Genomic DNA, 27,699 nt, shown 5'->3' with positions numbered 1-27,699 from the left:
AGTTCAACCATCAATACGGATTTAACATGAGATTCATAGTCTGTAATCCTGTATCCGTATCATTTTCAACGTGTGCAGGGCCTTTCGCCTGCCGATCACCCACTACAGAAGAACTTTTGCCAATGCGTTCTTGCACAAACTGCCAATCCGTTGTTTGTCTCTTCAGTTTTGTTTACAGACGAGGCAAAGTTTTGAAGAGATGAAATAACAAATTTCCACAACCAGCACATATGGGCAGTTCTTAATCCTCATGCTATAGTTCAGACTAAGTCATCAGCATCTGTTTAGGATTAATGTGTAGCCTGGAAATGTTGGTGACTATCTAGTAGGTCCATGCGTTCTCCCAGAATGTCTTACAAGTGCTGTCTACAGGGACTTTATTCAGAACACTCTTCCAGACTTTCTAGAAGATGTGTCCCTTCAAATAAGAAGAAACATGTGGTTTGTGCATAATGGGGCTCCAGCACATTTTAGTCTCATTGTTCAAGATGCACCGGCTGGTATCTACCATGACAGATGGTTAAGTAGAGGAGGACCCGTTCCATGGCCTGCACATACTCCCGACCTCAATACTTTGTATTTTTATCTCTGGGGGCACCTTAAACAATTGGTTTATCAAGCAGACAACTTGGATTTAGAAACTCTTCTTGGACGTATCATGGATGAGTGCATGCATTTTGAGCATTTGATATGAATTTTTGTGTTGAACACTTCGTAACAAGCTGACATTGTCATTGTCAAAAACAGATTATTGTATCAGCTTAATATGTTCTTTCATTATTAACCAGGGGCGAAGCGTCAGGGGAGACAGCGTGTACCCTTAACATTTCGTGAATGAAATATTGTCTAGTTAATTCAATTATTTTTTAGAACATTATTTATTTCCACATTCGTGACATTATTGTACTTCCCGCTTTACTTATTTTTATCTCACTTCGGCAAAGCTAGGGCTCGCGTCAGTTACACGAAGCACGTAGGCGAAAGTAGACGTTGTCCATTCTGTGTATGTTCCCTTTGATTTTCAAAACTTTCAGATAGAGCAACACTAAGGCCCCATTCACAATGCAAACGTAACCGTAAACTCAACGACGTAACGTTACCGTAAAATTAACGTAAAATTTGTGGTATTCACAATGGAGGAACGTAACATTAACGTAAAGAGTACACAGCAGCCAATCAAAACACTACCATGTTATTTAGCAGGGAAGTCGGGTTTTGGGCTATCTCGCAACTTTATATTTCAGTAGCTCAATGGAATCAAACAACGTGTTAGCGGATTTCATATTACTTCAAACATCTATTGCTTTGCTCCTGGGAGCTGTTTAGGCCTACGGTACCTAAAAAGGTGATCTAAACAACAGTGCAGAAAATGGGTTCATCCCTTGAATCAAAGGAGGTTATCTCAGGGCGATTTCACTATTCTACTGTAAGAAATGACCCTCATCAGTTCGTTTTGGACATGCGGATGAAACCTGAACTGTTTGCCTTTCTTACGATTTGCTCCCCTTTTGTAATAAAAAGAAATGTCAGGTCTCCTTTACCGACATCTACGAGTATGACCCTATCTATTACACCCCGATGAGATGTTTGGATCTATTTGTTTGGATGATATCGTTTTCGTAAACTAGTAGTCCGTCATAATGTTAAGAAATATAGAGGGACACTGTTTTATTTATGACGGGGATTGTCTCTCGTCCGTTCGCCAGCGCTGCGAGCTTGTCTCCCGCCATTTACCGTCAGATTTAATTGCTACAGGATATTTATTTCCACCTATTATTTTTTGGTACAGCGTATTTGTAATTCTTTTTCCTTCTATCATATATAGCTTATACACAAAGATTATTTTGAAAGAGAATTAGAAGTGTTTCGTCGAAAGAAGCCATTATATCGTGCACAACACACAATGTTTACCTCTGCTCTGATTGGCTGATTCTTAAACTTAACGTAAAATTAACCGCAAGAGCTTGGAGTTTGCAATCCCTTAATTTTACGGACTCGCAGTTGAGTTTACGTCGGCGCATTGTGAATGGTTTCATTAGATAAGATGGCCGCTAACTTCTAAGTTAACGTTAATTTTAAGTTTACGTTACATTACGTTGCGTTACGTTATGTTATGTTTGCATTGTGAATGGGGCTTAACGCTATCTGTAGGTGCTGACTCTGGAACTATGACTTTCCTATAGCGAGATTTCTCCGCCCAGTAGACAAACTTACCAGCGTCTCTTCTTGCTCTCATTCGCTAGTATTTGGATCTCGGTTTTAAAGGTGCTCTTATTGGCTATCATCTCAGACATGCATTTAATGTAATTAATTTGAACTTTATTACAAGACATGTCTAAAAATAAAATAATAAGATTAAAATACGAAGTTATAGCAAACTTACACCTAATAAATGAACGACAGCATCAAAACCCTTCAAGTACATGCATTTTTATGCATTTTCTTTTCCCGCCAATATTATTTAAGGTATTATAACCTCAACAACTATTGGCTTACATTCTTAATAATTAATTCCAGTGTCCATACGGGAATTTAAAAAAAGCTTAACTTGATGCTGTGTATTCCGTTAACGTCGGTTTCTAATGAACGCGCTGTCCGGCTCCATGGTTAGCATGCTGGCCTTTGGTCCAGAGGGTCCCGGGTTTGATTTCCGGCCGGGTTGGGAATTTTAACCACAAACTGGTTAATTCCAATGGTTCGGGGGCTGCGTATGTGTGCCATCTTCATCATTAGAATTCATCATAGGTAGGGCCCCATCCTCATAGATGTGCAGGTCGCTTTTACGGCGTCAAATTGAAAGACCTGCACCAGGCCTCTCCAGAGGCCACATGCCATTATTATTATTATTATTATTATTATTATTATTATTATTATTATTATTATATATAATTCGCTGGGGCCATCAAGGACCACGTTAAGTCTTGTTGCATTTGGCACTGAACTTGGCCTTCTTTAGAGCCCAAATTTCCCTCATTCTTTGTGAGTGGGCCTGCTTACGCTCCTCTGTCCAAGGGGCACCGTGTCTTCTCTTCGGTTGCTCGTCTCAGTTTAGCCCGTTCGTCAATATTTTCTTGCGGAAGAGATCTCTGTTAAGGGCGTCTTCAGCTGAGATATGTAGCATTTGAAGGTCTTCTTTGGTATTTCTAAACCAGGGAATTGTGGTTTTGGGGTTTGAATCAAAAAAGTGAAATATTTCTTTAGTTAACTTTCTTCCGTCCATTCTTTTCAGATGACCGTAAAATCGTGCCCGTCTTTTTCTGATTGTGTCGGTAATTTTCTCTATTTTGCTGTAGACTTCCTTGTTGGATCTCTTTTGATGGACTCCATTTCTGTACTTTGATCCCAACATTCCTCTCACAATTTTGCATTCTCTTTTCTCCAGTTCTTCAAGGAGTCCTTTGTTGGCATTTAGAGACAGGGTTTCGGCTGCATATAGAACTACTGGCTTCAGAACTGTTTCATAGTGACGTATCTTGGTGTTTTGGGAAAGGCATTTTTTGTTGTAGATTGTGTGGGATGTTTGGTAGGCTATTTCCAGTTTGCGTACTCGCTCCTAAAGTGCTTCTTTGTCCAGTCCATTTTTCATGATGATCTCACCCAGGTATTTGATTTGTCTACTCGAGTGATGTCCCCATATTTTGTATGGAGATTTTGTGGAGCCTCTTTGATGTTAGTCATTACTTCTGTTTTCTCAAACGATATCTGCAAACCAGTTTGTTCGGCAATTTCCTTTAAAATTTCAACTTGAGTATTATTATTATTATTATTATTATTATTATTATTATTATTATTATTATTATTATTATTATTATTATTCCTTCAAATGAATTAAAACTTATTTAATGAATTCTATGACCAACCAGAGACTATCTAACTTAGGAATTCTAGCTATAGAGAAGGAACTGCTGTGGCATCTTAGCAATACGTCTGACTTCAAGACGAGGGTAATAGACACATTTGCTGAAATGAAGGACAGGCGGATTGAACTCATTTACAAAAATATTGTTTAAGGTGACTTGTACGAAAATCTATTTATTTCCTTTAGAGAAAGCGTATGACAGGGTACCGAGGGAAAAGATGTTCATTATACTGGGGGACTATGGAATTAAAGGTAGATTATTAAAATCAATCAAAAGCATTTATGTTGACAATTGGGCTTCAGTGAGAATTGATCCTAGAATGAGTTCTTCGTTCAGGGTACTTACAGGGGTTAGACAAGGCTGTAATCTTTCACCTTTGCTGTTCGTAGTTTATGTGGATCATCTGCTGAAAGGTATAAAATGGCAGGGAGAGATTCAGTTAGGTGGAAATGTAGTAAGCAGTTTGGCCTGTGCTGACAACTTGGTCTTAATGGCAGACTGTGCCAAAAGCCTAATATCTTGCAATGAGTATGGTATGAAAATTAGCCTCTCGAAGACTAAATTGATGTCAGTAAGTAAGAAATTCAACAGAATTGAATGTCGGATTGGTGATACAAAGCTAGAACAGGTCGATAATTTCAAGTATTTAGGTTGTGTGTTCTCCCAGGATGGTAATATAGTAAGTGAGATTGAATCAAAGTGTAGTAAAGCTAATGCAGTGAGCTCGCAGTTGCGATCAGCAGTATTCTGTAAGAAGGAAGTCAGTTCCCAGACGAAACTATCTTTACATCTGTCTGTTTTCAGACCAACTTTGCTTTACGGGAGCGAAAGCTGGGTGGACTCAGGATATCTTATTCATAAGTTAGAACTAACAGACATGAAAGTAGCAAGAATGATTGCCGGTACAAACAGGTGGGAACAATGGCAGGAGGGTACTCGGAATGAGGAGATAAAGGCTAATTTAGGAATGAACTCGATGAATGAAGCTGTACGCATAAACAGGCTTCGGTGGTGGGGTCATGTGAGGCGAATGGAGGAGGATAGGTTACCTAGGAGAATGACTCTGCTATGGAGGGTAAGAAAAGTAGAGGGAGACCAAGATGACGATGGTTAGACTCGGTTTCTAACGATTTAAAGATAAGAGGTATAGAACTAAATGAGGCCACAACACTAGTTGCAAATCGAGGATTGTGGCGACGTTTAGTAAATTCTCAGAGGCTTGCAGACTGAACGCTGAAAGACATAACAGTCTATAATGATAATGTATGTATGTATGTATGTTTCTTTTATTAAATCTACGTAACAATGAAATATATTGCTATTTTTTATTCTAAAAGTATGTTGTTATTTGACAACTCCCCCTGCCTATTTAGTCTTTTTTTTTTTTTTTAAACGAGTGCACGTAGTGTTGTAGGTTGTTATAGGGTTTCTCTTAGTTTCAGAGTCATTAATATAATATTGAATACATATCTTATGCGTCGAAAACAAAATTCCATATATAATATGATTTAAATAGTTTAAATAAAAAAATCTCTGTCTACCTCCTTACTTAGTTCACGCTTTGCCACTGTTATTAAAATTTTTAACTTAAATCAAAAATAAAGGATTTTGGAACATGTGTTTATACAAACTTTTTTTCTTTTTGTGTAAGGAACCCATCCCTAAAGTTTGTAAAAGTATTTTAGAATCATCCTATACAGGCATAATATTTTAGTGTCATTTACCCATCTCAAATATGCCTAATAAATTAGCAGAACAGGACTGAGTGGCTCAGACGGTTGAGGCGCTGGTCTTCTGACCCCAATATGACAGTTTTAGTGGCCATTATTGCAGGTTAAAAATGTGAATCAAACATCTTGTAGTGCTCGAATGATAATGGACTTAAATGATTCATTAAAAGAACAATGGATTCAGAGGGATAACTTGTTAACTGTAATATAAGATGAAAGAAATGCAGTTGCCATTTGTATTAGTATAGTAATAATGTATTGAAAACTGGAGGTGTATTTACTCAGAATGCAGTATATGGGGTCTAAAGATAAATGTGATTTATTTTTCATGTCCTTTGTTTATGTTATTTCCAGTTTTATTCTGTAATTACTGCTGGTATAAATAGGCTGTCATTTGGAGTTCCTTTATAACTTTATGAATAATTTGTTTTTAAAAAGTTGTATGAATAAGGCTAAGAATGAAAAAAATGAACCAAAATTGTCAAATTGTATTGACCTCTGTGAAAGTCTGTTCTTCCTATGAAAACCACATCAGAATGTAGATCCTGATTGTTATTTGATTGTAGTTGATTTTTAGTATTTTCTAATGATAAATGTTTTGAGCAAGAAAAATACGAAAAAATATTGGATTTCAAAAATGGAATGACTGTGCAAATGGGTCCATTGCCTTAAATGCTGAAGCCACTTGATGTACATAAATTGCTTCGTTCTGGGTGAGAAACATGATGCTCACTTTGAAGTCTGCACTTTGATGTCTACAACTTACGTTATGAAAATTGTTTATTTACAAACTTCATTGGTATCCTGAATGTATTCTTTAGAACTTATACTTTCCATAAAATGATAAAATTAAGAGTCAGAATATCTAGAAGGTACTTGTTTTACAATTTTGGTTATGGTAGGTATGTGTCATATTTCCATTTTATTTTTGAGTGTTTGAAATTCATATGTGCCTTTGTTCATTTTTTAGGCTTCCCCTAGGATAAGAATAGATGAAACTCTTGTGAAAAGACTGCTCTTCAAGTTACGCACTGAAAATCCTGCAGAGACCTGGTTTGATGAAGTTCAGGCTGCTGTGTATGATAAACTGCAGGTAAATGTCTGTAGTAGATCTGAGAGTTCAGTGCATTTTAATAGCTTTTCTCTTGTGCACTGAACTGATTAATTGAATTTATAGGGGAACATTAACTACAATTCAGCACTGAAAGTGAAACAAAAGTTGAGATTCACTTAGCAGTACCAAACGTCCCCATAATTTTTGTATTATATACACACACATACTCTTCTGTACCAATCCTCCTATCTTTGTATGTTAAGCTATATATTGGGAAAGAAGTTTCAAACCAAAATTGTGGGTTGAATTCCAGGTTGTTGTGACTTTTATCAGCCACCTTAAATTCCACCATCCAGGCTGTGGCGAGACCAAACCTCATACACACATGTTCGGTATGTGTCCAAAGGGAGTACTGCAAAGAAATAAGACACCATAAAGGCAGATCATCTATAGCCAACACATTATGTGAACTGAAGTGACAAGTTTATGAAGTAGTTCACTACGCAGTGAAGCAGAGCTGATGTTATTACCAACCCGCACACATGTACAGTTGTGGTGTTAGACGCTATGATACGCTTTGGAAAGGATACAGGTCAGGCGACTGAAGTTGGCATCAGGAAAAGAGACATCTATGAACCATGCATCCCGTACTTCAGTCAACGCTACAACATGTGACCAGAGAATTGGCTTGTTAGGGGGCTGCTGTTTGGTAGAAGTAGTAGTTTGACCAAATATACTGAGACCCACCCTGTCCCCAACCCATACAAAAACCTGTCTCTTGCTGCATACATGTGATAACACACTTTCCCAGACACTACATGTTATAAACAAATGTCCAAAGTACAACACAAACAATTATTTTATTTTATTTATACAAATTAAGGTTCTATGAATGTGACACAAACCTCTGTCTCGTGATCCTTTTATCAGATGATATACCATATTTACTCACGTATTAGACCCCTTTTTCCCCCCCACTTTTACAGCCAAAAACGTAAAGGAGGATCCAGTATGCGATAACCTCAAATTTTGTGCCATGAACACATGACTTCTAGGCTATTTAGAGCTATAAATTGTACATGCAATCATTCTACATGTTCCTTAACAAACTTATGAATGTATTCTGAGTTTCACCAGCTATTTTCATTGGAAAGCAGTATTTCTAAATTTAAAAAGACAATAAATGGTGAACACATGATTTTTAGGCCTATATATAAAGTAGATATAGTCAGTTTTAGTTACTCTTTTATCACATCATTCATTTCATCTCATTAACTCCTCTGGTGAAGTTTACGTCAGGAAGGACATTCAGTTGTAAAAACTTGTTATGAAGATTCATCTCACTTCATATTTGACCCCGAAGAGAAAAGGAATAAGGTGGTATCTTATTATCGTATTATGCAATATTAATCAAAAGAACGTAATGGCCTGTCATTTGTCCCTGTCAGTTGAGCATTAGGCCTACCACACAGTAAACCTGATCACGGCTTTCATTTGAATTATCATCATCTTGTGCCACCAACTTTGCTGCTACTGGCTTGTCATCATTGCAAATGACGTCAACTTCACTGCTATCTCATCAGCCATGCGCTGCCATCGAGAGCATTCAAGATCCTGTCTTTTTGAAACTTTAAAAAATAGTTTCATTCCCGATTATAGTCCAAAAAGTGAGAATCTGTTCACAAATGGTTTCTGGAGATGGTGTCCGTTATTCCCAGTTCTTGTATGTGTAGCAGAAGCCACCCCTTCCGAATAAAGTCGTGCTGTTGAAAGTGTGCCAATACACCAGCTGATAACTAGTGTATGTTACAGGTTGTACTTCTGAATGTAATACACAATGACTTGAAGCATTCTTTGGATAACTGCAGCTGTTAAAAGCCAGACCTTTAGATAGATAGATAGATAGATAGATAAGAAATGGGTGAGCCCTGTTTTTGCAGAGCTCCACACGTAAGTCTATGAAGACCCTTTGTGCCCCTTGAACGGGTTTGCCTAGTCCAGCCCTAGTGCTCCTATAAAGGATACCAGTGTCCGGATTTTGGCGTTCCTGATGTCCTCCAGGCTCACAAAATGTGAGCCCAGGTATCGATGTCTAGTGCTTGCAAAAGCCTCGCACTGACATAACACATGCGTGGAGGTCTCCTCCTCCTTACCGCATCTTCTACACATCGGATCCTGGGTGATTTTCATGATGTGTAGGTGTCTCTGTAAGGTATTGTGACCTGTTAACAGTCCAACGACCATTCTCATTCTGGTCCTATTCAAATTCATTAGGACCTTTTTATAGCTTTGACTAGGCCCTTTGATAAGTTCACGTGCCTGTCTTGCTATGGTTAACCTCTTCCAAATATCTAGGTGAGACTGGTTTATCCATTGGAATATTGCCAGTCTCACACTTCGGAGTGACACTACCAGGAAGGGCTCTGGTCCTGTGAAGGAACCCATTGAGCCCTGTTTCGCTAGTTTGTCAGCTTCTTCATTTCCACTGATTCCTGTGTGCCCAGGAACCTATAATAAGGTAACTGAGCTAAGCTCACACAGCTGATCTAACATCCTTTGGCATTCCCATACCAGTTTTGATGTTGTTTTAACTGCACATAGTGCTTTTAACGCTGCCTGGCTATCACTACATATAGTGATGTGTCTTCTGTGTCCAGGCATTTTCCATATATTTAAAGCACAGGCTAGTATTGCGTATACTTCAGCCTGGAAAACAGTAGCATATTTACCCATAGGAAGGGAGAGCCTTGTCTTAGGCCCCCAGACCCCGGCGCCTGTGCCCGCCTCCGTCCGCGAGCCATCTGTGTACCATGTACAGCCCCCAGACTTAAGACGGGCCCCAGCGTCCGCGGCCCACTCGTCCCTTGTGGGTATCACCACTGTGAATTTATAATTCAAATTAAAGCTAGGCTTCATCAGATCCCCGATCATCATTGTCATAGGGCAAGTCTGGTGAAGCCTTGTAAGAATAGAGGCATGACCTCTATTCGGGTTTTTGAAGGACCATCCTCCGAGTGACCAAAGGCGATAGGCACTCATTCCCGCTATTACCTTAACATATAAATGTAAGGGGGGAAAACCTAGGATGGCCTCCATTGCACATAATGGTGTAGTATCCAGTGCCCCTGTTATTCCTAGACACGCAAGTCTTTGGACACTGTTTAACTTGGTGCTCACAGTTTTACTCTCTGAGCCTGGCCACCAGACTATAGATGCATAGGTGATCGTGGGCCGTACAATGGAGATATAGAGCCACTGGACCACCCTAGGTCTTAGGCCCCAAGTCTTCCCGACGGCCCTGCGACAGGCCCACATAATCTTGCGAGCCTTATCCACCTTATGATCTATATGTTTCTTCCAACTCAGTCTTGCCTCAAGGATTACCCCTAGGTACTTAACCGAGGTTGTCTTAACTAATTTTTTTCTGAATAGGAAAGGCTCTGACAGTCCGTCTAGCCTCCTCCTCCTGGTAAATACCACGAGCTCCGTCTTATCGGGATTAACCGACAAGTCTGTCTCGTGACACCATCTTTCCACCCTACGTAGAGAGCTCTGTACGAGTTCGGAAACCGTACTGGGGAAATTTCCTACCGCCATCAGGCTTATGTCGTCTGCATAGCCTTGGGCGTATATTCCTCCAACATTTAACCTGGTAAGTAGTTCGTCCACTACCAGACACCATAATGTTGGTGATAATACTCCTCCCTGTGGACACCCCCTGTCTATATTAGCTCTCAACATTACAGCGTTGAGAGTAAACAGAACTTGACGGCCCTGCAGTGAGGCCATAATCCATTTTATGAGCATACTGCTCACTCCTCTTCTCTCTAGACTACGTTCTATGGAGCCCAAAGATGTATAGTTAAAGGCCCCTTCTATATCTAGGAATACAACCATAGCAAGTTGTTGCTGATCCAAGGCACTCTCCAGCCTAGAAACCAGCTGGTGTAGTGCCGTCTCAACCGACTTCCCTGGTTGATATGCATGTTGATGAGAATGCAGGGGAAAGTCTCTTAATACTTTCTCCCTGATATGTCTATCCACCAGTCTTTCCAAGGTCTTAAGTAGAAAAGACGTTAGACTAATGGGTCTATAATCCTTAGGTCTAGTATATGAAGACCTTCCGGGTTTAGGTATAAATACCACCTTCGCCTGACGCCACAAGGAGTACACGTACCCCATAGTGAGACAGGCTCTAAAGATTCTGACCAGGTATGGTATAAGGACCCCCCCCGCCTCCTGAAGAAGCGCCGGGAAGATCCCATCCACACCTGGGCTTTTGTAAGGGGCAAAGGATTCTAATGCCCACTTAACCCTTCTTGGGGTAACAATCTCTGCGGCTTCCCTCCAGCCACTTTTATCGGGTCTGAAGGATCCGCTCGATTCTACCTCACTATTCGTGATTACCGAACCTGGAAAGTGGGCATCAAACAGTAAGCTCAGGGTCTCCCCCTCTGTGGATGTGTATCCACCAGAAGGAGTCTCCAGTGAGCCCAACCTTGCCCTTCTATCCAAGGTTAAAATTTTATGAAGCCTTGCCGCTTCATGTTGACTTTCAGTGGAGTCACAAAATTGTCTCCAAGATTTCCTAGAAGCCTTCTTGACTTCTGACTTGTACCTTCTTTGTGATTCTTTGTAAGAATCTATGCTTTCTTGATCCTGAAGTTCCCTGTATTTATTCCAGAGCCTTTGTGTATTTCTCCTCAGGTGTTCAAGATAACTATTCCACTTGAAGCTTCCTGTTACTCTTTTTGCCTTAACAATAGGGCAGTTTAATTCATAAGAGGTAACCAGTGTCCGTGTGAGAAAACTCACACTGAGCTCCAGCTCCTCTTTGTTTTTAATTATATTTGAGGGTCCTCCCTCCAGTCCCCTCCTCACGTCCTCCCTAAAAGATATCCAATCGGTTCGTCTAGGGTTTCTGTAAGACGGGATCTCGATGGAGCCCTCTATATAAAACACAATGTGTCTATGATCTGACAAGGAAGGCTCCAGAGAGACCTTCCAGTCTTTAAATTCCTGCATGATTCCCATGGAACCCAGGGTAAGATCTATGATCCCTTCGCTCCTATTATTAATGAAGGTAGGGGTATCACCAATATTCATGATCTCAAGATCAGTTGTACATAGAAATTCTATGAGGTGCTCTCCCCTTCGGTTTGTATTTTTACTTCCCCAAATGCTATGATGAGCATTGGCATCACATCCTACTACGAGGTTTAATCCTTGTTTCCTACAGTATATCACCAGTCTCTTGAACTCCTCCGGCGGGGGTGGAGATTCAGAGTCTCCTGGGAAATATGCAGAACAGACAACCAAGTCTCTTCGCTGTCCGCCCTCTTCATATCTCATTAGGACTGCTACTAGGTCTCTAGTAATGAAACCCGGTATAGCCCAAGCGTTATGATCCTTAACTAGTATACATGCTCTAGGCTTCTCCTCTGCTATTCCACTGAATAGAGTGAAACCTGCACAATTTAGTCCCATGATATGTCCCTGTCTAAGCCAGGGTTCTTGTATCAGGGCGACCGAAAACCCGCCTTTCTGGATACTTCTATTAAGTACCCTAGAGGCCGCTATACAATGTTGTATATTTGCTTGTATGAAAGTAATCATTCTTTACTTTCATAGAATACTTTACCTTATGCGGTCTCCGGAACTTGCAGCTCCGTCTCCCGCGATGTATCCTGGGGCTTGGCTGGCCCCGGTTCCTGTCCGGGCTCCAGCTCTTCGCCCCTGCTGGTCTCGGTTTTATCTGTGGTGGGGTTGGTCCTCTGCTTGTCACGCTTGCCCTCCACTAATGTGAAGGTAGCCACATGCACCCCGCAGAAGATCTTCTTCCCCACCACTTTCTCCACATCCCTGGAGTCCATGCTGACCACAAGGCGGACGCCTCTCTTCTCCTCCTTGCGGTCGTAGACCCTCCAGCTGGCGGGATTTAAGCCATGGTTCTGGCGTGCCATTCTTCCCAAAAGGACGTTATTGTCCTTTGGTTGTCCTGGTATCCAGACCATGACTCTCTTGTAGGAAAGGAGTTTGTCCATGCCCACAATTGTGAGCCTGGCTCCTTCCCACGGTTGTATACCTGTAACAAGGCTAGAAAGCCATGCTACAGTTTCATTGTTCTCCGCTATGATGACGGCCGCACCCCTTGACAGATAGCAGTCCAGGAACTGAGGCTTAATGGGCCCCTGCTCCGGATGCTCGTCTATCAGATTGGTGATAGCCTCTTCCACAGCTTCCACCTGTTTCTCGGATAGCTGCTGGTCAGGATATCCCACAGGTACTATGGCCATCCTGATCCCAGCTTTAGCTATCCTGGCGTACTCCACTTTGGGTCTCTTGCGGGTCTGCCGATCTTCTTCTGGGGTTGCCCCCGACAGAAGTCTTTTCCCCGCTGGCATGTTAGTGGGTGGGGTCCTCTGTGCCCTAGAAGCAGAGCCCTTTTCAGGGTCCCGCCTCTTGTGCCCATTGGATCCCTCCACTGTTGTCGCTGTTGTGGTAGTAGAAGTCCCCTCAGCCCCAGGAGTTAGGCCTTCTTTGGCCTGCTTCTGGGCCTTTAAGGCCTTCTTGTATCTCCTCTTTTCAGCGCCAGAGCGCTGTTTCTTCTTCTTCTTCACCTGCAGATTGCCCACCTCTTGAGTGAGCCCTCTAACTGTTGAAGTCGAACTGTCCGAGGGTATCTCCGAAGAGTCCCCTTCGGTTGTTGTTGTGCTGGTATTTCTCTCGGAGGCCCCAGAAGAGCTCTCCGGTTTATGGGTGGCTACTTCGAGAGGGCGCCAAGTATCTCGAAGGCTCCGTTCAAGACACATCTCCCATGTGCCATGCACCCCATCGGCACGGGTCGCGTTACACCTTAGGGTTGGGCGGTGCTTTAGCTTCCTCCTCCTTGTATGCCGAACGGTTACCCAATAGGGCTCCATTCGGCATCGCAAGAAAGGAGCTACTAGTCCCCCTCACCGCGAAGAGGATCTTCAATTGAAGAGGGTAACCAAGGTTAGCCCCCTACAATTGTAGAAGCACACACGAGGGGGAAGCCAGACCTTTACATTTTAAGTATATTTCATGCTTGTACATTTATCACATCAGGATTTACCTAAACATTTGTAATTGAGATAAGAGAGACTGCATTGTTTAGGTTAGGTATGCTATCAAGTGCCCGGATAAGTGCTAGAAGTTCCACGATGGAAAGAATGAAAATTAAAATAAAACAGGGAAGCTTGCTCCATTTATGGATATCTACAGGTGTGGCGATAATTCATTTTATTATCATAATGTTTAATTTCGTACATTCGTTGTCTCCATTTTTTATGTTTTGTTTGGCATCTCTGAAAATCGTGAAAGTAGTTAGTGGGGACGTAAAATCAGTATTATTTGTTAGGTACTGTATGTTGCCGAGTAAAACAATTGTTATGAATGGATTTTTTAAAATCACGTTTTAAACCCACTTCTCTCCAAAAATTACATATATTGGCCCGAGTTACTAGATATTAAACAATCACTTTGTTAATAATGTCGCCTGCTATATTAATAGCAACAACCGTGAATATTGCTTAACTAAAGTAAACTAGTTTCATCATCCTTAAATCTCTGGCAGTACGGTACCGGAAATTGAACTCAGGCCCCTAAGGACAGAAGCTAATTATGCTAACCATTTCACTGGCAGACATTCTTAGCTACAGAAAAAAAAACCCATGGCACTTAACGCCCTTCAAAGGGCTTTGGCTTGCCCAGCGACGGCTGCTCAGCCCGAAGGCCTGCAGATTATGAGGGGCTGTGTGGTCAGCACGACGCATCCTCTTGGCCGTTATTCTGGGCTTTTGAGACCGGGGCCGCCATCTCACAGTCAGATAGCTCCTCAATTCTAATCATGTAGGCTGAATGGACCTCGAACCAGCCCTCAGGTCGAGAGAAAAATCCCTGACCTGGCCGGGAATCGAACCTGGGACCTCCGGGTGAGAGGCAGGCACGCTACCCCTACACCACGGGGCCGGCTCTTAACTACAGAAAGCAGACACTATAGCATGACTGATGTATGCTTGCATTGCGTGGGTTGGACACAAAACTATTCACCTATTTTGTGCAACGTCATCAGCGCTGCAGTAGGCTTACGGTACGAAGGTGGACATTTCTTAACTACAAAACACAGATGCACTGCATGATTCTGACACATGTTTGCATTGTGTGATGTCATTGCAACTGCAGTAAGGCTTGTACCTGCTTCGAAGTGGAATTGTTGTTGTTCTCTGATGAATTACGTTGGGGGTCTTGTATGCAATTTTTTTTTTTTTCATTTTCTTTGAGAGTCAGGGGTCCAGTACACAAGTAAATATGATATGTGTGCGTGTGTGCGCACTTCTATATTGCCAGAACACAAACAAAAGTTTTGTAGCAAAAGTATAAAGTCTCTGAAAGGAAATATTTGGTTAGATGTTTGAAAATAGCTTGCTGGTCAAGATGAAATCTATAAAGGTACAGTTATTTCTTGTTGCCAATGAGCACACCGTGAGGTGAAACCTCTTGGTTGACTTTTGTCCACCTGTGCAGTCACTTCAGAATAGGGAGTAACCGTACGCATCTGAAGTACAGTGTAGTCAACCGCTGGATGTCTATCTGATCTCTCCTGCTGTGCCTTTTCTTTGTATACTGGGCTCAGTGATGACATGAGCGCAGCTGACTGCTCACCAGTTGAACCAGCTTGCACAAACTGGAACTTACTTCATAGCACGTCAGTTTTGAAATGGGCACCACAACACTACGTGGTTGTCAGGATTTGCTCACGCATTAAGTATACAAGCTTTGTATTTAAAATGCACTGAAATGAGGCCGTGGCTAAAGAAGGCCTAACGAAGGCCAAAACAGGTACCACTATTTTACAATATTCTCGTAAAATGTGTAAATATAAGAATTGAATCGACTAAGGTGGACATTTGTATTTTTTTCAGGGGAATTTTGCATGTTAATGCTTGTCCACTTAAATATATTCATACGCAGATGATTCCTGGCAAGAGTATTTCAAGTCCTGTGGTGATGGAGCATTAGTGGGATGGAATGGACTTCAGTGAGTCTGGCCTCTAGCTGATTCTTTGCGTGTAGGCAGTCACTTAAGAGAGGTTGTTCCTGGAATCAACCAGGGCAGGAGGACAGGTTGAGCAACACATCAGGCGACAAAGTAACCCTGTTTAGATCACTCTTCTTTCCCCAATCTGGTAAGGGGCCTAGAAAAGGTGGCCCAAACACCAAACCCAGGGGCAATTACAGTCCTTGAGCGCCGGCTTTCATGGGGTCGAAAGAAGCAAATAGAAACAGAATTTTTTTTATTTATAGCAACCTGGAATGTGAAAACCTTACTAGACAGTGACAGAAACTTCTGTTCTGAAAGAATAACTGTTGTCATTGCATAGGAACTGTTCTGTTATAACTTCGACATTGCTACAATCAGCTAGACACAACTTAGTAGATAGTGGAGAACTATGTGAGGATTTAGGTGGTTATACAGTTAATTGGATGGGACTAAGGCGGAAGCTCACTGCTCTGATATACTCGCAAGATAGAAAGACGTAGACTCACTGATCCTCATGATGTTCTCACATGATTGACTGAGCATTTCGCTGAAGTTTTGAATCCTAGTATGCAAAGCACTTATCTTGCTTATATAGGATATAAAATTCATGGTTATAGGCCACGCACCACAATGGAAGGTTAACTTCATGGACACCGCATTGAATTGCGAATTTCTACCAGCTCCATTCTATGAACTGCCAGCTATTAATCATATCTTCATATGCCGTTTTTGACAACCTCCATCAGCATTTTCAAGTTATTTTAACAAGAAGCACTAACATTTTAACATAATGCAACGCATCCAAAGACTTTAGAGCCTTATTTTAATTTCATATTTTACATGTTGTACACATAATTCATCCCAGATCCTTTTATTACCTTTTAATGTCATTTGTGTTTGTGTACATTTGTTTTAGTCATTAGATGTATTTGTACAGTTTTATATATTATGGCTGATGATGGCCAGCCAAGGCTGAAACTAGTTCGAAGATTAAAAATGTAATGTGAACATTGCATAATATAGTACTGGGTTAGGTGGACCATTGAGACATAAGTTTATTATTGTGCTTGCTTATATAGGTTTGCTTCTGTCCTCTACTATTAAACCAGAGTTGGATGAGTCCCCAACCCTGGAAGAGTTTGATCATGCTGTGATTTGTATGAAAAATGGCAGAACACCTGGCTTGAATAGTCTTCCTGCAGAAATACTTAAATATGGTGACCTATGTATTACCAACAAGCTATATAACCTAATTTTTCATGTGTGGGAGACAGAAATTGTACCTCAATATTGGAAAGATGCCACTATATGCAAATTATACAAAGGAAAATGAGAGCTCTTGCAGAGCAAATCTTACCTGCGAGTCAATGTGGTTTCCATACAAATTGAGGCACTGTTGATGTCATATTTGTTGTCAAATAGCTACAGGAGAAGAGTCTTGAATACCGTGACCTCTACATGTACTTTGTTGGTTTAGAGAAAGTATTTCATCGAGTACCGCAGACTGCGCTATGGTTGATTTTTGAGAAAGCTGGATATCCAGGGATGTTTGTTGATGTAGTGCACCAATTCCACTCTCCAAAAATGAACCCCTGAGGGTTGCCTTTTCATTCACCTGCTATGATAGGCAGGGGATACCATAGACATATTCTACCATCCCTTTCCACCACTCCCTGGAATGTGGTGTATGAAGATGCGGAGTTTAATCTGTCATTTCACGTTTGCATGTTGGTCCTTGTTTCTCTGTTCTCGTACACTAGCTTGTCATTTTATTCTTCTATATATGTGTGTTTCTATCATTCTTTCTAGCTGCTTAACTTCGATGATACATGTAAAAGGAATGTTGGTTGATGATCTTGATACCATGTTATTCCAGACAGAGGAACGGTTTCTGCCTGGGTTCCGCAGCAGTGTGGGATATGTGAAGTTACTGGCTGAGCTTGATCTTCTCAAAGACCCTTCATCACGGAGTGATGAGGAAGACTCTCAGTCATTGGATGAAATGAGTTTATCTGACAGTGTGAGCCTAGCCTCCTTTGATTCAGACCTGGCTGGAGGCACCATGATAACAGAGCATGCTGCAGGTGAGCTCTCTTTCTGTATTATGAAGTACGTACAGTGTTCTCCTTTTCTTCTGGTGGTAGTATTGCATTCCTAAGATTCTCACCTCAGGTGAGTTACACTACATACTGTGGAAGGACTCAGAAGCTAAAGTTAAGTGGTTCAAATGTAGACCTTAGAGACTTCTAGAATGATTATTTCCAAGTTACTGTTCACATTTGTTGTACATTACCTTCCTGTCAAATATAGGCTAGTATATGGTTTATATCAGAGTTATATCATGTAGAAAATCAGTTAGTGGTTTTCTTTGAATTCTGACAAAGGGAGGAGAATGTAGTGTTGAGTATTTACACTGCCTGACAAAAGAAGTTAAGCACCCAGAAGGAGTGGTCCAATATCCCATTGTGGTATACATTCGTACCATTGATGTATGAGTAAAAAGATTTACAAGGATCTGTATTGTGTAGACTGTTCACCAGAATGCATTCATGATGGCACCATCCTGTTATTGATAAGTTGTTATGGTCAGCTGCTGTGAGTCAGACAGTTAACCCGACACCGAGGAGCGATGTGTAGCACACGTCCTGCGGTAGCCATCTGCTGCTGTGGAGTGACGTGTCTGCATTATCGTTCCATCTCGTGAGTTTCCTATGAACTATGTTCGAGGTATCTTCATAGCCATCTAGATAAAGCTTCATTCTTTCGTTTCGTGTATCTATCGATGCATTTTAACAATTTTTTGCCAAGTTGTCGGTGTGTAAAATTCATCGCCTAGTCGCTCGTGTACTTTTCTCACAATGGTGTCGGTAAACAAGCACAATATTTCTAGTGATGCTATACAGGGCATATCAAATTAATTTTATTGATTATGAGGATAGCAGTTATAATTTTAGTGATGATCCTGATGACAGTGATGTTGCTATTGCCGAATTAGACCGTGATGAGGCTGAAATTATACAGAAGAGACTGGTGTTTCTGACACTATTCGTGCTAGATGTGTTACTGTATTTTTCACTGGGATGGCATAGATAAATACGTAAGAAATAAACATTTCCTAAGGTCTTTTCACATCATGGTTTAGCTCTAAATGTCATGCTATCAGTAAAGTCTTTCAAACTTTTTTACATTTGAACTCGTCCAGCTGAGTGTAACGGAAACAAATCATTACACTTAGCGGTACATAATGTCCTGAGAATGTCATTCCCATTTCTTTTTAGGGTAGGGGAATTCATTCCAGTCAATGAAAAATGAGATGTATATTACCTTCGCCCTCTTTATGTTGATGGGAATAATAAAGAAACTAAATTTTAGATCTTGCTTCTCGAAAAATTGTACCATTGTCACGCCCCTTACTTGATTCATATCTTTAGACAAATTTGAATCCATATGCAAATTACCTCACTTCAACGAGACTAAACATACTATATATGGTGGACCAAAAAGCTATTTCCAATATAATCCAAACTGGTTGGAAATTAACAGAGATACGGTATCATAAAACAGTTTTGAGCACAGATATGCTAGCCTTTAAATGTCCAGTAAAAGCTGCTCCCGCATCTGGGGAAGGTTAGATTTTTAAATGCTCCCACTCAGAAGGGTTAAGCAAGATGTGCAGAGAGGGCTGCATACAGTACGAAGCACCTACGATGCCTCGCAAGCGTGTTAAACAGCCTGTCCACCAATTGACAGCATTTGACAGAGGCCGCATTGTGGGACTCCATGAGGTTGGTTGGTCATATCATGCAATTGCCAGGCATGTGGGCCATTCAGATGTCACAGTGGCCTGATGTTGGACTTGGTGGGTACATAAGGGCAACCAATCATGTCATGCAGGTCAGGGTCGACCAAGAAACGCCACTCCGACGGAGGACCATCGTATGGTGCGCCAAGCGTTGCGGGATCCCATAACTTTGGCACCCACCATCCACGAAAATGTACTGGAGACTACAACATCCTGTGAGTTCCCGCACAGTGTGTCGACGACTCGCATCCGCCTATTTGGGGTCCTGCCGCCCCATGCGTTGGTTGCCATTGACACCAGAACACCAACACCTGCGTTTGGAGTGGTGCCTTGCCCAGGAGGCACGGAGGGAGGACGACTGGCATCGTATCATGTTAAGTGATGAGTCCCGCTTCTCCATAACTTCCGATGACCATCGCATGCGGGTTTAGCGGCGTCGAGGGCAGAGAGCAGTTCCTGCCCATATTGTAGAAAGACACACAGGCATAATCCCTGGCATCATGGTGTGGGGAGCCATAGGATATACGTTCAGGTCACCTGTAATAGTACTTCGGCAGACTCAGGTCACCTGTAATAGTGCTTCGGCAGACTTTGATGGACAGTGATATGTCGCAGACATTCTGCGTCCGTGCATCATACCCTTTATGGCACAGCACCCTGCGACAGTGTGTCTATGGACTGCCTAGAGCATGTTGAGGTCCTTCCATGGCCAGCAAGATCCTCAGACCTCTCCATCATTGAACACATGTGGGATGACATTGGAAAGGGCCTCCGTCCCAGTACCAACCTGCGGGATCTGGAGGGACAGCTGCAACAACTGTGGACGAACTTGCCTCAGGAAAGGATCCGAAGGTTGTTTGACACCATTCCAAACCGCATAAGGGCATGCATTGCGGCCAGCAGGGGTGCGACACCCTACCGACCTGGCTCCAACATTCCACCTGTAACTGTCAAATGGCCTTTCATCCAATATTGTAATCAGGCACATGGTCTTTCAGCATATGTAGTTTCATTCACTTTCAACCACTCTTTCTGGGTGCTTAACTTTTTTTGTCAGTCAGTGTATGCTGATTTTCTTTCTCCTCTAGGTTCTTTTTCCTTAGAGATTTGTGGGTTATCCAGAAAATATCTAGTATTGAATAGGTGGAACCACTTACCCATATTTCTTAATGTAAATCTTGATTCAATATGGACCAAAAATGAAATTTTCGACATTAAATAAGCAGTACTGGTGTCGTGACCGTAAGCTAACTGGACAAAAAATTAGTCACATTAGTGTGCACGCACAGATGGATAGTTAAGCCTGTACAGATGGAGCAGCAAACAAGTCCCATGCTCAACTGCATGTGCACTGTCTTTACATGAGCATAAGGCAGTAGCAATCAATGGGACACTGATGTTTCGAGCAGACAGTGTGCGTCAATGTGGGTAGATGTAAGGATGTGACAGAGTGGCAAAAAGGGGCAATTGTGTTTGGCTGTGTGTCTGGCCATATGGTGGTGAAGTTGCTGGATTTGTTCATGTTTCACATCAGACTGTTGAGTATGTCTATAAGCAGTGGTGTACCACATGTGTGGTCACAAAACTCGTCGTCAGAATTGTGGCTGGAAAAAGTTCCTGACTGAGAGGAACCGGAGACGCGTTTCACGGCTTATGAATCAAAATTACTTACAAACCCGACAGGAATTGCTGCAGTCAGTGAATGAAGGTCCATCCCAGCCTGTTAGCGAGATAAAATTGCGACAGGAACTGCATGCAATGGACATTTGGATTCGGTCACCTTGCAAGAGGCTATTTGCTCACACAGGCACATAAAGCTGTGTGTCTTGAGTGGGCTAGAAATCATCAAACGTGGATAGTAGCTGACTGGCAGAACGGAATGTGGTCTGATGAATCATGTTTTTGCCTGTATTCCAATGATGCACGTTGTTGAGTGCACCGAAAGCCAAATGAAGCATTTCATCCTGGATGTGTGCAAGGTCAGGTTCAAGCCAAAGGTGGGTCTGTGATATTTTGGGGGCGTGTTTCCCAACAAGTAATGGGCCTGCTCACTGCGGTGACCACTAACAGCAACCATCGTGTTTATTTAAACATTCTGGATGATCAGGTTTTGCCTTTCAGCCAACATCTGTGTGATGAGTATGCTATTGATACCCTGATTTTTCAAGATGACAACAGCAAAGTTCATTGGGCTGGATGCATATGTGACAGGTTTCATGAACACTCCCCACGCCATCTCTCAACTGACAGCTGGGAAAGAGAAAAAGTCTCTTATGGTGCATTGGCACTGCCAGTGGCTCCAAGTAGCTTACATAGTGGCCTCAAAGGTATGGACTAGCCATGCATCTTGGTAGGTATGCTATTTATCAACTGATGAGCCCAACTTAGCACACTGGGCCAAATCACTGGTAACCAGAAATGAGTTAGCTGGAAAATTGATAATTTCCAATAACGGACCAACTATCTTGGTATTATATTGGTAACATACCACTTAGTCGAGCAGCCCGTCTCCTTTCTCCCAAGTCTTCCTAGCCCAAACTTTGCAACATTTTTGTAACGCTACTCTTTTGTTGGAAATCACCCAGAACAAATTGCGCTGCTTTTCTTTGGATTTTTTTGCGTTCGTGAATCAAGTAATCCTGGTGAGGGTCCACTACACTGGAACCTACTCTAGTTGGGGTCTTACCAGAGACTTATATGCCCTCTCCTTTACATTCTTACTACAACTCCTAAACACCCTCATAACCGTGTGTAGAGATCTGTACCTTTATTTAAAATCATATTTATGTGATTACCCTAATGAAGATCTTTCCTTATATTAACACTTATGTACTTACAATGATCCCCAAAAGGAACATTCACACTATCAATGCAGTAATTAAAACTGAGAGAACTTTTCCTATTTTTGAAACTCTCAACCTGATTTTTAACTCCGTTTATCATCATACCATTGCCTTCTGTCCATCTCACAACATTATTGAGGTAATTTTGCAGTTCACAATTTTGTAACTTATTTATACTCTGTGCAGAATAACATCATCTGCAAAAAGCCTTATCTCTGATTCCACTTCTTTACTCATATCATTGATATATATAAGAAAACATAAACATACCTGCCTACTTTCCCGATTTAGGCGGGAGACTCCCGATTTTCGACAGATTTTCCCGCCTCCCGATTATTCTATTATTTCTCCCGATTTTAGCTTATTTTTTGGTGAACTTCATTTGTTTTCAAATCCCGCCATTTCAGCTTTTTTACGCCAGTGGCCGGAAGTCCTTCGCTCATTGGCCGCTTTCAAACGAAATATCGACGTTTATTCATGCGAGAAATGCGCGCGAATGTGCGATGTTTATTGAAACCTATATATCGCAACGCGTATATCGATTGTCAATCTCTCGTTCTCGCGTGGTATGTTCGTGTTCGTTCACATCAATCTAGTCATTCCATTCTCTTTGTTCGATTCTGGAGACTAGTCGTTAGATATTGAGTCTTTCTTAGTAATTTAGTGACAGATTTTCAATGATAACGACTGATGACTTTTCTAGAAATTTTACGAGCCGTTTGGGGATAATTCTGACTAATTTTAATTTATCTCAATATAAATAAAATAGGAGTTTTGTCTGTACATTGCTCAGAATTTAAAAAGAATGATATTTCCGTACCGGTCGTGACCATAGTAACAAGGGGAAATGCTTGTTTGAATTTTCCGTAATTTCTATCTGTCTGTATGTACCTACACATGCACGCACGCACGGTCATCACGAGAAAACGGCTGAAGGGAATTTAATGAAAATCGGTGTATAACGTCAGGGAATAAGTCGCTACAATCTAGGCCATAAAGAATTTTATTCACACTGAGTGAAATGGTAGTTTAGGGGAAGGCTTAAAATTTCATTCTCAAATATTTGTTATTATTGGCCCTATCGATAAATACTACATAACTAAAGTTATATATTAAATAATTTCCTATAATTTATGTCTTATACATTTTTACCGTACTGGCTGTGATACAGAGATATTAATGAATTTGGATTTTTTAATTTTTTTTTTGCCAAGTCCATATCAGCGCCGAGAATTTTATGTTAAGTTGGGGAATAAGGAACTGCAGTCTATGCTATAAATAACTTTATTCACTCTGTTTGAAATGCTAGCTTAGGGGAAGGTGCCAAAAATTTAATTTTTAATTACTTATCATTACTGGTCATATTGAAAAGTACTACATAACAAAAGTTATAAAGAATACAATTTCCGATTGTGTCTTATTCAGTTTTACAGTACCAACTATAATAATATTGGTGGTGATGGTGATTAAATTGTGAAGATGATTATAAAAATGAGAAAAAAAGTCATGAAGGAACAATCACTTAAATAACACAAGAGGTTGTCATGAAAGAAAGGACTCACTTGACATTAGATGCTCTAATATCACAGATTCGGAAGAAAACTAAATGTGAAGGCCTCCAATATAGAAAGCTCATGAAATTGATCAACAATAACATTACATTGACCATTGTTTGTTGTGATGTGGTTTGTGTATTCTGCTGCCATGTATCTCTGATAGATGGGGTTACTGCTGCGTATCGAGTATAACAGCCTGCCTGAATATTGGCGGGAAGTGGCTGGGGAGTGGGGAGTTAGATCTCTCTTCTTTAGCATGCCATTCCTCTGGTTCATAAATTTTCTGATACTACTGGTACGTAACACACTGGATCATCATAGTATTCCAGCTATTCAATCCCTACTCCGAGGCAGTGATTGGAATGATCAGTGTGCACACTTAAACGGAATAATTACACAGGAGTATTCGTGGCTGTATGCAGCCTGGTCATTCTAGCTCTGAAACTTTGAACTGTTAGATCAACACCATAGTACTTTCCGCTAAAAGTGAGTGTGCTGTTTTCATTTTATCGAATATTTCATATGACAGCATTGCTTTTAATCGCGATATTCATACTGGTATCATTGTAATGACCTATGTTGACTTCAATTAGGAAAACTATAATGACAGTCTTTCTGAGAATTCCGTAGTGAAGCACAGGTACATCAGCTTTTGATCCAAATAGCATTGCGCTTCACATAATCACGCAGGCGCTTGATGCAATACTATATTAATCTATGCCTTTGCTAAGTAATGGCATTTAAGTGCATAACTGATTAACACATGTGGAACATGAGTTCATATTATTTTCAGTAGGCTTATCAGAGACCAATCATCTCACTCATGTACTTCCTGTGAGCTAATAGAGATGTGTAATTTTTAGCCTTGTAATCTCGTATAGCAACAGTCGGGCTTTGAGACAATAAGTGTTATAAATATACCGTAGTACTGTATTTCGCAAAACATGTAGAATAAGCAGTTTTGACCAGTTGTGTATCCTGATTTTGCCTGATTTTCCCTGATTTTCATATCAAAATCTCCTGATTTTTGGTTTTGTAAAGTTGGCAGGTATGCATAAAGGTCCAATAATACTGTTAAGGGATATAAACTAAATGTTAATTGGTCCGTATTGAACTGTGATTACATTAGTAGTTGAATGAATTTTATCAGTTCCACCTTTTCAGTACAAAATTTTTTTGCAATGTGTTTACATTACATTAGGTCGAAACTAGTACCAAATTAAATTAGCTTGTAATGTAAACACATTGCAAAAAAATTTGTATTAAATAGGTGGAACTGTTAAAATTCATTTGACTATTAATGTAACCAATAATACTGCCTTGAGGAATTTCCCTCTTAATTATTACAGGGACAGATATAGATTCGCCTACTCTAATTCTCAGAGTTCTATTTTCTAGAAATATAGCTACCCATTCAGTCACTCTTTTGTCTAGTCCAATAAATTGCACTCATTTTTTGCCAGTAATCTCCCATGTTTTACCCTATCAAATGCCTTAAATAATTCAATTGTTATACAGTCCATTTTACTGCGGAATCCAAGATGTCTGCTATATCTTGCTAGAATCCTACAAGTTGAGCTTCATTGGAATAACCTTTCCTAAACCCAAACTGCTTTCTGTCGAGCCAGTTATTAATTTCACAAACATGTCTAATATAATCAGAAAGAATGCTTTCCCAAAGCTTACGTGCAATGCATGTCAAACTGACTGGCCTGTAATTTTCAGCTTTATGCCTATCACCCTTTCCTTTATACACAGGGGCTACTATAGCAACTCTCCGTTCATTTCGTATACGCCTAAGGAAACAGCAACAAATACTAATCGACTGTGCGGGTATTCCATCGTCAAATCTAGAATACAAGAGGCGGGAGCCTAACTGTCAATCACTATGGCTAAGGTCGCTTCCTTCCCACTCCTAGCCCTTTCCTGGCCTATAGTTGCCATAAGACCTATCTGTGTGGGTGATTGAAATTATTATACTGAAAATTTTTTAAACAGTCCAGTAGTTTGGTATTCCATCTAGTTCAGCAGGCTAAGGAATATCTAAGGTTCATGCAATACCAATACTAGATACTACCTACCTTTCACCCCCAAAAACAGAAGACTGCTTCACTTTGAGCTGTGCAGAACATGCCACAAGGTGTATTCTTGCCGTATTTACATTGATGCCTGAAGATCAACCTCTGTGAGATATGTGCAGAGATTATCTTTCTCCATTAATTTCATTAGAAAAATTAGTGTGCGTGATATATGTATGATGTGACAAATGTCAGTAAATATGGTATATGTACCAAAGACTAGAAGCTAGGAAGATCTTTGGAGATCTGCATTTCGGGATTTGTGTTCTGTTCATCTTCTTGGTTTTGTGTGTTTGATGTACTGTATATTCATACACTTTTTATTTCTTATCAGTTATTGTACACTGAAAAATGTAATCTACTATCTGATTTTTATCAGTAGTTTTCCATTTTATTATTGTTTTGTTTGGACAGTTATAGCAGTTAATCTGATATATTGGAATTCTCATTGAATGTAAACTAGAGTCAATCACTTCTATTTCAAGTAAAAGTAAAATAAGTTTTTACTGTAATTTCATATTGGCTTTATAAGGTTGTCCTAGTTCGTGAACCATGGGCAATGGCTGAGTGGCCTAGTAAGTGGTCCTGTGAGTCGGGCTACTCCTTGCTGTGAAATAGGAGCGGGCATCTCGGACATATTTCTTATTCATGGACTTGTTAGAGGAGAGATTCTCACTGGAACTATGTGTAACTAGGGTAGCATCTTGTTTCACACAATTTTTACTGAGCACACTCAGAACTTTTTAAGTAAGCCTCGGACCTATGGGAGTAACAGAGGTCCACTTCAATTTGTCAGGTGAGGTAATCCTTGGAAACAACTTGGTAAACAAAGTGGAATTCGATACAGAGTTATCATTATTAATGGGACATACAGAAGAAAGGAGAACTGGCTAAGTCAACAAATAGGATGCATCTGGATCATATTCGGGTAAGGAGAGATAACGAGGAAGAGATAGGATATTATAAAATGTTCCTAGCATTTAGTAAAAAGAGACAGGGTAGGACTGTTCATCAGGAATACTATTGCACTTAACATATAGGTTAGGCACATAAATGAGCAAATGGTGTGAGTAGATTTAGCAGTTAGAAGAATTAGGACCAGCATTGTCTCAGTCTGTTCACCATTTGAGGGTGAAGTTGGTGAGGGAGTTGACAAATTTTTTGAAGCACTTAGTGACATCATAGTCAGGGTTAACATTAATGATAGGATAGAGCTCATGGACAATTTCAATGCGACCGGGCGAGTTGGCCGTGCGGTTAGGAGCGCGCAGCTGTGAGCTTGCATCCGGGAGATTGTGGGTTCGAATCCCACTGTTGGCAGCCCTGAAGATGGTTTTCCGTGGTTTCCCATTTTCACACCAGGCAAATGCTGGAGCTGTACCTTAATTAAGGCCATGGCTGCTTCCTTCCCATTCCTAGGCCTTTCCTATCCCATCATCGCTATAAGACCTATCTGTGCCGGTGCGACGTAAAGCAAAATATCAAAGAGAAAAAAAATCAATGCGAGAGTTGTAAATTGAACTAAAGTATATGAGAAGGTGATGGGTAAATGTGGGGAAGATACCAGGAATGGGAAGCATTTACTAGACTTCTGTACTAGTATGGGATTAGCAGTTACAAATACATTCTTCAAGCATAAGGCTCTTCACTGCACCAGATCAATAATAGACTATAATTTATCATAACCAAATTTATATTCAAGAAATACTAGT

General features: G+C 40.8%; 1 protein-coding gene across 1 annotated transcript in view; it reads left to right on the top strand.

The window, feature by feature from the left end:
- Positions 1-27,699, top strand: part of LOC136876456 (sorting nexin-13) — a 219,354-nt gene that overhangs the window by 128,056 nt on the left and 63,599 nt on the right. Inside the window, exons 11-12 of the mRNA XM_067150440.2 lie at positions 6,561-6,683; positions 17,585-17,792. Of these exons, the coding sequence (XP_067006541.2) occupies positions 6,561-6,683; positions 17,585-17,792 (331 nt within the window). The remainder of the gene's footprint in view (positions 1-6,560; positions 6,684-17,584; positions 17,793-27,699) is intronic.

The sequence above is a fragment of the Anabrus simplex genome, chromosome 6, assembly GCF_040414725.1.
Source record: "Anabrus simplex isolate iqAnaSimp1 chromosome 6, ASM4041472v1, whole genome shotgun sequence".
Lineage (NCBI taxonomy): Eukaryota > Metazoa > Arthropoda > Insecta > Orthoptera > Tettigoniidae > Anabrus > Anabrus simplex.
Note: the sequence above shows the minus strand (reverse complement) of the source record. Positions and strands in the feature narration are given on the sequence as shown.